General features: G+C 35.9%; 1 protein-coding gene across 1 annotated transcript; it reads right to left on the bottom strand.

Annotated features, from left to right (window-relative positions):
• Positions 1–4,996: 4,996 nt before the first annotated feature.
• LOC117223894 (Helix loop helix protein 4C) lies at positions 4,997–11,354 on the bottom strand. Its single transcript, XM_033476487.2, has 3 exons — positions 11,041–11,354; positions 7,155–7,465; positions 4,997–5,922 (listed from the first exon to the last, which is right to left on the bottom strand). The coding sequence occupies exons 2-3, from the start codon at positions 7,292–7,294 to the stop codon at positions 5,769–5,771; spliced, it is 294 nt and encodes a 97-aa protein (XP_033332378.1). The 5' UTR covers positions 7,295–7,465; positions 11,041–11,354; the 3' UTR covers positions 4,997–5,768.
• Positions 11,355–11,563: the final 209 nt, after the last annotated feature.

Raw genomic sequence — 11,563 nt, forward strand, 5'->3', positions numbered from 1 at the left:
CTTTCCTATAAGCATATGCATTTGCATAAACATCCGCAGTAATCCATTATGAACAAGGATTTTATTATTAATTATTGATATTTCACTTATATGCAAGTGAAATATCAATCAGAACTACGATGACCTGTCAAATAATTTGTGCTTAAATAAAGTGCATAAATTAAGTACGACATTAAAACGCAAACGGATCACCGAAAGACAGACTCAGGGAACCATTTGCATGAAAAACCTTTCGAAGTCGTCATTTATGTATCGCATACATTTCAGAAATCGATCACGTACCAAACGTGCGTCGTGAAGTCCAAGACGACCATTCCTCCAACGTACAAGAAGATACTATGTAATGTGTCGCTAAATAAAGTTAACGCATTTTCTTTTTGATAATATCTCATGTACCCATAAAACAGACAGAATAAGAATCCGTCCACGCCAGTAACAATGCAAATTACGACAGTCCATATGTATATGTACCGATGATCGATCGCAACGTTCAGTTTCATCAGGCTCTGCTCCGTGTCAGCGATATTCTTCCTCAAAAGAGACATTTCCTGTGGAAATGGAAAATATACAGTAAATTCTCCCAAATTGTTCCAAAGATGTACAACTTGGAAAGTGGCGACACAATTGTTACAATTTTGTTTGCCAAAAAGTAGATTTCATTTGCAAACGGACGAGCTTTCGAAGTTGAACTTTGAATATTTCGAAATTGTAAAACTGTAACAATTGTAAAAAAATATTTCATATATAAACTGTACTATTCGAATAATCACTAATCACGGTAATAACATACTTATCACTGTCAACTTTTCACACTTGAACGGCGTCTTCGAGGTGCCACAAGAAATCGATATACTACTTTTCCCAATCAAAATGATATACTTGAATTAAAATTCGTATATAATAAAATAATATAATAAAAAGTGTTATTCCCACTGCCTACAGTGAATATCTCCTGCCAGAAATAACGTAGCAGCGCCAAAAAAGATTGTCAAATATTATATATAAAATTATATATAATATTACTAAAAATATATACATATAATATTATGATAATATATAATAATATATAAAATTGCAAATATTATCAAATATAATAATATTTGTGTGCATTTGGCACAATCTTGCGGGTTACCTACCTTTTTGTACTGCCAGCCCAATATCTGCATGGAGATAATGGACATTACCCCGAGAATCGTCATAGTCATGTATACCACGGGTCCTAGATAGTTAAACGTAAGTGTCATCTCGTATGTACCATCGAAGTATAAGAAACAAAGACAGCACGATACTATTATTGCTTTATAGAGAAAGCTCAAGAATAACCAAAGCCGCGTGTTCGAATGGTCGAACGTTCTCACTCCTATCATGCGATTTAACATGACGACAATCGTCGTTACGTTGTCAAAATTCTCTGTCCTCGTCGAGCCTTCTGCTTTCATCTTCCTTCCTTGCTTCAATTAACGCGCGTCTCTCGAATCCCTCGAACAATGTCCCCGATGCCAAATAAATATGTCCCCGATAATCCCCAAAACGAGGACGTTCTATTCACTCGCGATCCTATATTTTTAAGCACCATCAAATTATTCTGTTCGATTCGCCCAGAGACGAGAACCGAGTTTTGTTACCACCAACCCCACCGAGACGCGAGCACACTGTGCAGATGTGAATATCCGCGCGTAATTGTTGTTGTCCTTGCTCAACGCGCAGCACTGTCAACGATAAGAAAGCAATTGCATTAGAGCTTAGAAAAAAAAGAGGAACAACGTTTACGATAACAACGACTGGCCTGAATCGTCCATTAATGTTGACAGCATTGCATTTCCATCGGTACTTTCCTTGAAAACGTCGCGACTTGCTAAAGACGAAACGCGGACAAGATTGTTAATTTCATTATCTGCAGTGTTCGAACGAATTCCTCGAGCGAAACGTGGTGGAAAACGTCAGTTTCGTTGCGAAGATGCGGTTCTGCGTTGGCGGAATACAGTGGTGCACGATTAAATTTACAGGAAATACGCACGTCGAAATTTACGTTTACCTGTGCAGCCCTGTTCTTTTTTTCGCGACGGTGTTTCAAGCTCGGCGTGGTCTTACCTCAGCGGACGAAGATAGAAAATTAGTGAATCGAGAAAAAGGCGAGCAGATGTGCATCGATGCAACGGCTGGACGAATGAAACACGTAAGCAAGACAATTTTGTTTCTAGTTATGTTTGATCTTGCGTTCGGTGTTGTAGCATCGATAGACAGTTGAGATTTTTCCGATTAAAACGAGTCCAAACACGATATAAATCGGTTTAATTGCTACCCACTGAATCACCGCCATTAATTGGATTAATTAATAAGAAGAGCCTTTTCGGTGAACGTAATCCAATTTGTATCGTGTTTGGACTCATTTTAACGAGAAAAATCTCAGCTGTCTGTTGATACTTCGTCGCGGAGTCTCTTTAAATTCTGCGCCTCGATGGTCGCAGTTCAACTAGTCAGAAATTGGGAGAAAACTAGGATTCTCGCGATCTTTAATTGAGCCGTTTATTTTGAAAGTGACATGAGTCACTTTGTTTTTACGTCGATATATTTAAGGGTTTGCGTTTTAACACGTTGAAAAATATGGATGCTAACTTTCGAGAAGATTTGCTTGTATTTGTTATCTCAGGATACTGATATTTTTCTCAGTATAAATAATTTCGTATAAACATGAAAAAATCGCCACTTTTCATTACGGTAAAGTGACTTATGCCACTTTCAAAATAAACGGCTCAATTATTGTTTACCGCCCGTGTCAAAATCGACCGATTTCGACGATATTTCGAGCATGCGTTATCGATGCTCGCATCGATATGCTTGCATCTAATTCGTCGTTAAATTGATATTCGATAAGGATGTATCTTGATCGAGCGAAATTACGAGGACGTTGTTACGAGTCCCAGTGGATAGAAGGCTGGCTCTCAGGTCCGAGACTCGCAAAGCGTGACAGGAAAAAAACAGATAGAAACGAGAAAGGAAACCAATGATCCGCGAAGTTGGTTCTTCGGACAATTCTGATCGAATGCCTTTTCCGTTCAACGATAGCCAGTAACGATCGGGGAACTTGTCAAGGTCGCTGAACGACTATCCCCTCCCCTCTTCGCTATCCCCACTCGATCGTTCGAATCTTTGCTCCGCCCAACTGATTGAACGCGCCAAAAGGAGGAGGCTGCTATAAGAAAATTGAATAACCTAACAAATTCCAGCGAACAGAATCATTCTCCCGTGTGATTGTAATCGGTTATAAATATTCTAGTCGATGAAACAAAACGCTAGTTCGTTAGAAACTACGACCGTTTCAATAATGTTCAGCGTTGGAAGTTTGATATTCAATTGTACATTATTTTATCGCACTCACACACACGCACGCACCTATTAATTTATGTGCACTTTTTTCTTGTATTTTATGTACGTGGTTTTTATTTATTTTATTGTGCTTATGCGAGTCTATTCGCAGCTCTGTTAAGACGATTGGGTGTTAATAAATAGTCGTAATAAATAATAATAATAATAATAATAGCAATAATAATAGTAATAATAATAGTAATAATAATAGTAATAATAATAATATTCGAACCGTTGCCACCGAACAGAATGATCGTTATCTAAAAGATTTGAATGCATTTTTCAAATATTATTGTATAATTATAATATTCATTGCATAATATAATAATGATAGTAATAATAATAAAATAATAATAAATAATAAATAAAAAAATAATAATAGTAATAATAATAATAACGATAACAATAATATTAATAATAATAATATTTAAGCATTGATGTAAATGTAGACAGACATTAAATATTTTTCTTTGTTTTCTAGGAAATTATTCGGGGCAAAGGTTACACCTGTAATGGAACAATTTAAAAATCATGCGTTTTCGAATGCTGTTAATGCCTACAAAAAGAATATCATGCTCGTCGAACGTGATTCATGTTGACTGAGGAGACCTCGACAATCGACTATTTTTCACGCTGAAAACACCGTGTTCGATTGCGAGAGGATACATAGTTAGGCGACGAGGACTGCGCGGGGAAATAGAGGATTTAGGTTCTCGTGGGGCGCGATAATCCCCAGGGGTACCGAACTTGGGACGGTTCGCTAATTCACGGAACAAGATTGATTTAAGTGGGCCGTCGAGTCTTCTGGTCGATTTCGAATAGCTATACTTGAGCGCTGTTACACAGAAATCGGCTCCAGATCGACGAGACACCATCACTATTATAATCTATGCACAGGATTGTCCGAAAGTACCCTTAGGACAGGGGTGTCAAACCAGTACTTAGTACTTAGTACATTGTAATAAACATATATAAAGTTAAATTATTGTTTACGTCCTGATACTTGACATCAAAAATGTTCATCTCGGGGCCGCGAGTTTGACACCCCTGCCTTAGGATGTTGAATGGGAATATCTGTCGGACGCCATGTTCGTTTCTTTGTCATTTTCTCATTTTTCGAACCTACAATGATAGACAATTGCAACGATGATGTCGTGTATGATCAAAGAGCGTGTTAGAGTTGTTTAAATTTATTTTAGAAATCACTGTTCAATAAAAACCACGGTTTCTGATGGTAAAACAGACGTTCGTTGAGGTAAACCATAATTATGTTTGCAGCGAAAAGTGAAATTTCTCTTTCAAAGCGATGCCAGCGTTTGTTAGAAATATTTGTTAAGAAATATCTCTTGCGTTTTCTGTGCCAGTTGATTAATCAGAATTGATTATTATTGAATCAGCGGTAATTTTTCCTTCTCAAATATTCGAACCGCTGCCACCGAACAGAATGATCTGACTTCGAACAGAATGATCGTTGTTATCTAAAAAATTTGAACGCATTTTTCAAATATTATTGTATAATTGTAACATTCGTTGCATCCTTTTAAAAATTATTTATAATCGGAGCTTAAGCTATGAAAATCCCGTAAGATGTGAAAAGGAACCTGCGCGGTTTAATTGACATTTCACTGGGTTTCGCTTGTTTATCCAAGGATCACATATGCTTTATTCATGAAGTACAATAAATAATGGTGTTTCGGTGACCAGACAGTCTCGCAACGAGCCAGACTGATTTCGGACAGCGATAGACTGGGCAACATCCTACCGCCGGATCGTTCAAGCAACAATATGTTGCAAAACGAGCGCATTCTCTGCAATTGTCGACAGACGTGCGCAGTGCAATGGTTCGTTTATGTGATTAATACACAGTCGCAGGAACTATACAAAGTCGATTAACATATACAAATTCGATTGCCGATTCCGTGTACTGGTAACATTAAAATATAATAATAATAATAATAATAATAATAATAATAATAATAATAATTAAGCAGTTCGTAACTCGCAATTCGCAGTAATCGAGCAACAAAACAACAACGAAAAAGCTACGTTTGAAATCGAAGATATCAATATGAATGATGTCCAATGAAATGATGAAACGATTAGTTTCATTAGTCTCAGGCGACAATCGTTGAGCTTCCGTGCGCTTCGTTGCTTGCCGCGTTGTTTTCTCGTTACAGAAATATATGTATAATAAATTAATTTAATAGCAACATTTTATATTACAACGGAGCTACAGCTAAGTTCTGCGCCGTGATTGGACGACAGACTCGGCCCGATTTCATTCACGAGACACAAGTGTAACGCAACAATTCCGTGATTAGTGTACAAGGGTTGAGGGTGTGTAGTCGACGCGTCGACGCTTGGAACGGGCTCTGTAAAAATAGAATTTCTTTCCACTGGAGTCAAGCGTCAAGAACGTGATTCAAATAGGCGATGTAGCAAATTGCCAGCCGGAGGATCTCGATTTTCGAGAGCTTCTTATCTGGCGGCAGTGTGGGCAACAGCTTTCGGAGCTCCGCGAAGGCTAGATTGAAGGCCTCTACCCTCACCCTTTCTCTGCAAAGACGGATTATTTAGTTTGTTCCTATATGTTATTAATGGGGGAGATGCTAATTGATTACTTTTTATAGATACGCCATTGATGTTTTGTTAGCTAGTTCCATAATATTAATATTATATTATTATTAATATTTATTATATATTAATATTATTATTATTATTATTATTATTATTATTATTATTATTATTATTATTATTATTATTATTAATATTATTATTATTATTATTAATATTTATTATATATTAATATTATTAATATTATTATTACAATATTATTCGACATAATTATTTCTTGAGCAATATTATTTTCAAATTACTCTACAAAGTTGCTTCAGAAATAATCCTATTTATATTAATTATCCTATTATATATTAATATTATTATTATTATTAATATTAATATTATGAATATAATAATAATATTATTAATATTATTATTACAATATTATTCGACATAATTATTTCATGAGCAATATTATTTTCAAATTACTCTTCAAAGTTGCTTCAGAAATAATCCTATTTATATTAATTATCCTATTATATATTAATATTATTATTATTATTATTATTAATATTATGAATATAATAATAATATTATTAATATTATTATTACAATATTATTCGTCATAATTATTTCATGAGCAATATTATTTTCAAATTATTCTTCAAAGTTGCTTCAGAAATAATCCTATTTAAAGTGATAATTTGATATGAATTTATATATATAAATTAGGGTAGAGTGGAGTTGGTTACTGTGGGGTGATCGATTAGGTGATCGGTGCCTTTGGTTCATTCTCGGGCATAATTCACTTCATATTTATCGAATAATATGTATTCTATTTTTTTATTCTTTTATCTCGTTTATTTCAGTTAGTTAACTAATACTTGATGACATTTTCCACATTCTTCAACCCTGATCAAATGATTTCAATTTTAGGCACGAGCAGAAATGTCGGGGGAGGCTTTTTCTTATTAAAGAACGATATTTCGGATATTAAACAACAATACTGAAGAATATAAATAAATATAAATAAAATAACGATATTAAAGGGGAATATTTTGAATAAAATATTAGCGGTTCTTGTGAAATAAGTAAGAGTTTTTCTATCGAGAAACGAAGGGAATTAATTCAAGGATCTAATACAACAATTCGTCCAGGGAATTCGCCCAGTTTCGGGTAGCTCGGACCTTCTCGCAGTGTTCCTACACCATCATACGTGTTTTACTTACCGTGTGGCGTGAGCTGTTCGATACTTTTGCGTCGCTCTTCTGCGTCTACGTCTCTCTTCTCTCGAGAGGGTGCCCACACCTGGGGCACCCGTCCCGTTCACGACAACCCCGTGTCCACTGCTCGTCATGGAATTCTTCATTTGTATACTTTGTTCGAAAGACAGAGGAAACTTAACGGTGGCCTGCACAAATTCCTGCCTGTCTCTCGATAATCCCACCCTTGATTATTATTATCCTCGTCTCGCGTGGAAGCTCGGCGGTTCGCGCAGAACAAAAATCGCAAGAGGCACGTCCATTATTGTTTCCAGCTTCTGAAATTTAACGTATCGAAGGTGAAATATGTGACATCTGAACAGGGAAATGATTATCGTTTGTCATCAAATGGTTATCGTTTTTTTATTCGATCGAATAGAAGTGTTGTCAACCCTTTGGCACTGTAACAACGAGTCAACGCTCGTGTTGATTACATGATTTTGTACGCGATCTGCTAAATATGAATGTATTTAAAGGTTATGTTTCTAAGTTGTTGAAATTCTAAGTAATCTTTTACCAGCAATACCCAAATAAATTTCTCAATCCAAGCATATATTACACTAAAAATTATGGAAAATCTAAATAAATACAGTTTCGTCATTTAGCGTTAATAATCTCCCTAACAGAATGAGAGAATTTTTGTTTCTCCTATGCCTTCATTTACCTTCATCCCCGAACTTTGATAACAGAAGAATCGAATTTAGCAGGAACGAATAATTCTCTCATTCTGTTAGGGTGATTATTAACGCTAAATGACGAAACTGTATTTATTTAGACTTTCCACAATTTTTAATGTAATATATGCTTGGATTAAGAAATTTATTCGGGCATTGCTTGTAAAGGATTACATAGAATTTCAATAACTTAGAAACATAACCTTTAAATAATCTTAAGAGTAGAGAAGTGCTAATCAACGTAGAGAGAGAGAGAGAGAGAGAGAGAGAGAGAGAGAGAACTGTGATAGAAATCTTAGTGCAAAGAGAATTTATTTAAAGAGAATAATTTTATTATCTTTACAAATCACTTTTTGTTGGAATACTTTTCTGTAAACCGAATTCCATTATAACTTTGTAGAATCTAAAGGATTTAATTTCTGCAATAGATTTTAACCCTTCGGTTTCAACCCTTCACAAACACATTTCATTAAGCGTTTAAAATTGTTTACAAAAATGCCTACAAAATTATATTACAACTGCATTATAATTTATGTTACTCGATAAAGTTAAAAAAGTGATTGCAATAGGTAAACTTGAACTCTGCTATCGAGTCTGCTGCGAATATTTATCGTTCGTTGTCGTTAACATCTCGTAAAGTGAAAACGTCCACTCTTTTTGCTTATCGAGTTTCTGTCTGTACTTTCACGTGTTACGTTACATTCAATTAATTTGTATAAATAGTAATTTATTTATAAATCTTGTCAGAATCGAACCGCGATATGTACTTAGTTCCGTATTCGACATCATTGCAATAAAATAAGTTATTTACGTCGGCTTCGCGACATGAATTTTTATTGGAAGAAAAAAATCGTCGAAATTAGATCAGGTATTTATTTGCGAACGAACAGCCTCGATGCAGCACGAACGTAATGGAATTATTTAATTCGCATTATCACCCCCTTGTCACGCGCGCCGGGCGTGAAAATATCAGTCGTGGCTTTCGGCTGAAATCGTCAGACAGTCCCGCGGGAATCACATCCGAATTCGGAACGAGAGGTTCCCGCCGCGAAAAATAATAACCTGATCAAATATTTGCGACACGATGTTTCGACGTTCACGCGGAAAGGGTTACTTTCCGAGGGTGTTTCTTTTGTTTGTGCTGTTTTCTGTTTATCTCGAACTTGATCGAATCGGGGAAAAATTGTATCGTCGCACGGCGGAGTAATTTGTACTTAAACATCCGTCGGAAGTTTACTGACAAAATCTTCTGCAAAAAGATCTAACGAAGTAATGCAAGTCGTTTGGTCCAGCTCGGTGTGATTTATAAGTTTGCAATTAAACTTAGTACGTAGCTAGTATTGAAAAATTTACTAAAGTACATTTATCGACAAAAGTTGTTATGTTACACAGATGCATATTATTCGCAACATTTTTTAATATAAAAATTTGTTTCCTGTCGATGAAAATATTAATCTTGTTCTTTTATAATTTTATAATTTTATTTCTGTGTTTAGTATTTCTTTTGTACCCTTTTTATTTGTCTTCTTCACTAAAATAAGATAATATTGCAATATAAACAATGCGCTACATGCTTTTGCTACACAGATGCATATTATTCGCAACATTTTTTAATATAAAAGTTTGTTTCGTGTCGACGAAAATATTAATCTTATTTTTTTATAATTTTATAATTTTATTTCTGTGTTTAGTATTTCTTTTGTACCCTTTTTATTTGTCTTCTTCACTAAAATAAGATAATATTACAATATAAACAATGCGCTATATGCTTTTGCTATGCTATGTGCTATGTACTTTTAATTTAGTAAGACGTATATTTATTAAAATCTCAAATTTTGCTTATGCTATTTACTATGTACTTTTAATTTAATAAGACATATATTTATTAAAACATCAAATTTTGCGTATGCTATTTGCTATGTACTTTTAATTGAATAAGACGTATATTTATTAAAATCTCAAATTTTGCGTATGCTATTTGCTGTGTACTTTTAATTTAATAAGACATATATTTATTAAAACATCAAATTCTGCGTATGCTATTTGCTATGTACTTTTAATTGAATAAGACGTATATTTATTAAAATCTCAAATTTTGCGTATGCTATTTGCTGTGTACTTTTAATTTAATAAGACATATATTTATTAAAACATCCAATTTTGCGTATGCTATTAGCTATGTACTTTTAATTGAATAACATGTATATGTATTTATTAAAGTCTCAAATTTTACTCTTATGCTATTTGCGATGTACTTTTAATTTAATAAGACATATATTTATTAAACATCAAATTTTATTCAAACGTTAACGATATGTTTCTTAACTTTTGTCGATACGTGTAAATCGACGAACCACCAACGTTTCGAAACCATTGTCATTGCAACAAAATATGCTAAAATACGTATTACTTATTAGTTAGCACTTTCCGATTAGACTTCGCGGCGTACTTCGCGTTCCCAAAAAAGAAAAAACAACGCCGTCTTTTAAAGAAGAACAAAAACAGCATGCCGATGAATAAAGCATCGAAGTGACCAAAGAATCGGGAGACGAACGGAAACGTATTAAAGTAGAAATAGCCCCGATCCCCAACGGGCTCTTAAATTCCAAGCAATTCGATGGCAACTGACGAAAGGTAGCGTTGCATAATTCAAAAAATCGTCGCCGTTCCGCGGTGAATGCGGAGAGTTCGCGTTCAATTATTAACCGGGGATATCCCCTTGTCTCGCGCGATCTGATTTTTATGATAAATTCGACGATTTGTATGGACAGGTCGCGGTTATTTGAATATTTCAGAGGATCCGCTAGATTATTTGCCGCATTTTATGACGCGATCGACGCGATCCTGTTCGGATTGCGCGGAGAAAAGCCACGGACGGAATTTTTCGAGACGCGTCGCCCGGTAAATATTTTAACGGAGAGAACGAAATCCGATCAGCGGTGCCACATTTATGTTATCGATTCTTTCGAAAATACTTAAAATACAGACAGGAAAACTGTCAGAAGTTTAAAGTCTTTTCTTGGCGTATATATGTGTGTGTGTGTGTGTGTGTGTTTCAAGTAGCATCGCAGGGTGTTCGCTCTGTGCTCAAATCTTTCCAAGCCCCATTTTTCAAACGAAATTTCCGAAGTGTACGTCACCAATTAATCGAATTGCTGCGGTTAATTAAATTCACTGACCATGAAATCGTCGCCCGGTTTCGGCAGTCCTCTTCAAGGAGCCATTTAAGTCTCCTCCACGGCTAGCCCCGTCGACGTAGTCGATGTTTCTGCTGTCATCTCCTCGGATCACTTTGTTCGTTCGCGAAACCACAGTCTTCGTACGACGGGGAACTCTGCGTAGCCTAAACGCTTCTATCGAACCATTTTTTTTTTATCCGCAAACGTCGATCGATGTTTCCGTCTCACTATTTCAAAGCCCTAATTGCCGAACCATGGATCAAGGACGAATACTCCGCGAGATCAACGGCACTTCTGATAAGATCCCCGAGTTTCCCGTGGGTAGGCTGCAACCCCTCGCCGGCCGCAACCCCTCGCTGGCCGCAGGATCACCCCTCGAACCCTTGAACCACGCCTTCCCCGCAGATTCTATCGCTTTTCGTCATTCGCGACCCGTTCGCGCGTCTGCCTCTCGCAACATCCCCGAGCTCGCCAATCGGATCGTCGGACAGGGGTTGCGGGACCGCCCTAAACCGCCCGCCAT

This window comes from Megalopta genalis, chromosome 6, assembly GCF_051020955.1.
Source record: "Megalopta genalis isolate 19385.01 chromosome 6, iyMegGena1_principal, whole genome shotgun sequence".
NCBI lineage: Eukaryota > Metazoa > Arthropoda > Insecta > Hymenoptera > Halictidae > Megalopta > Megalopta genalis.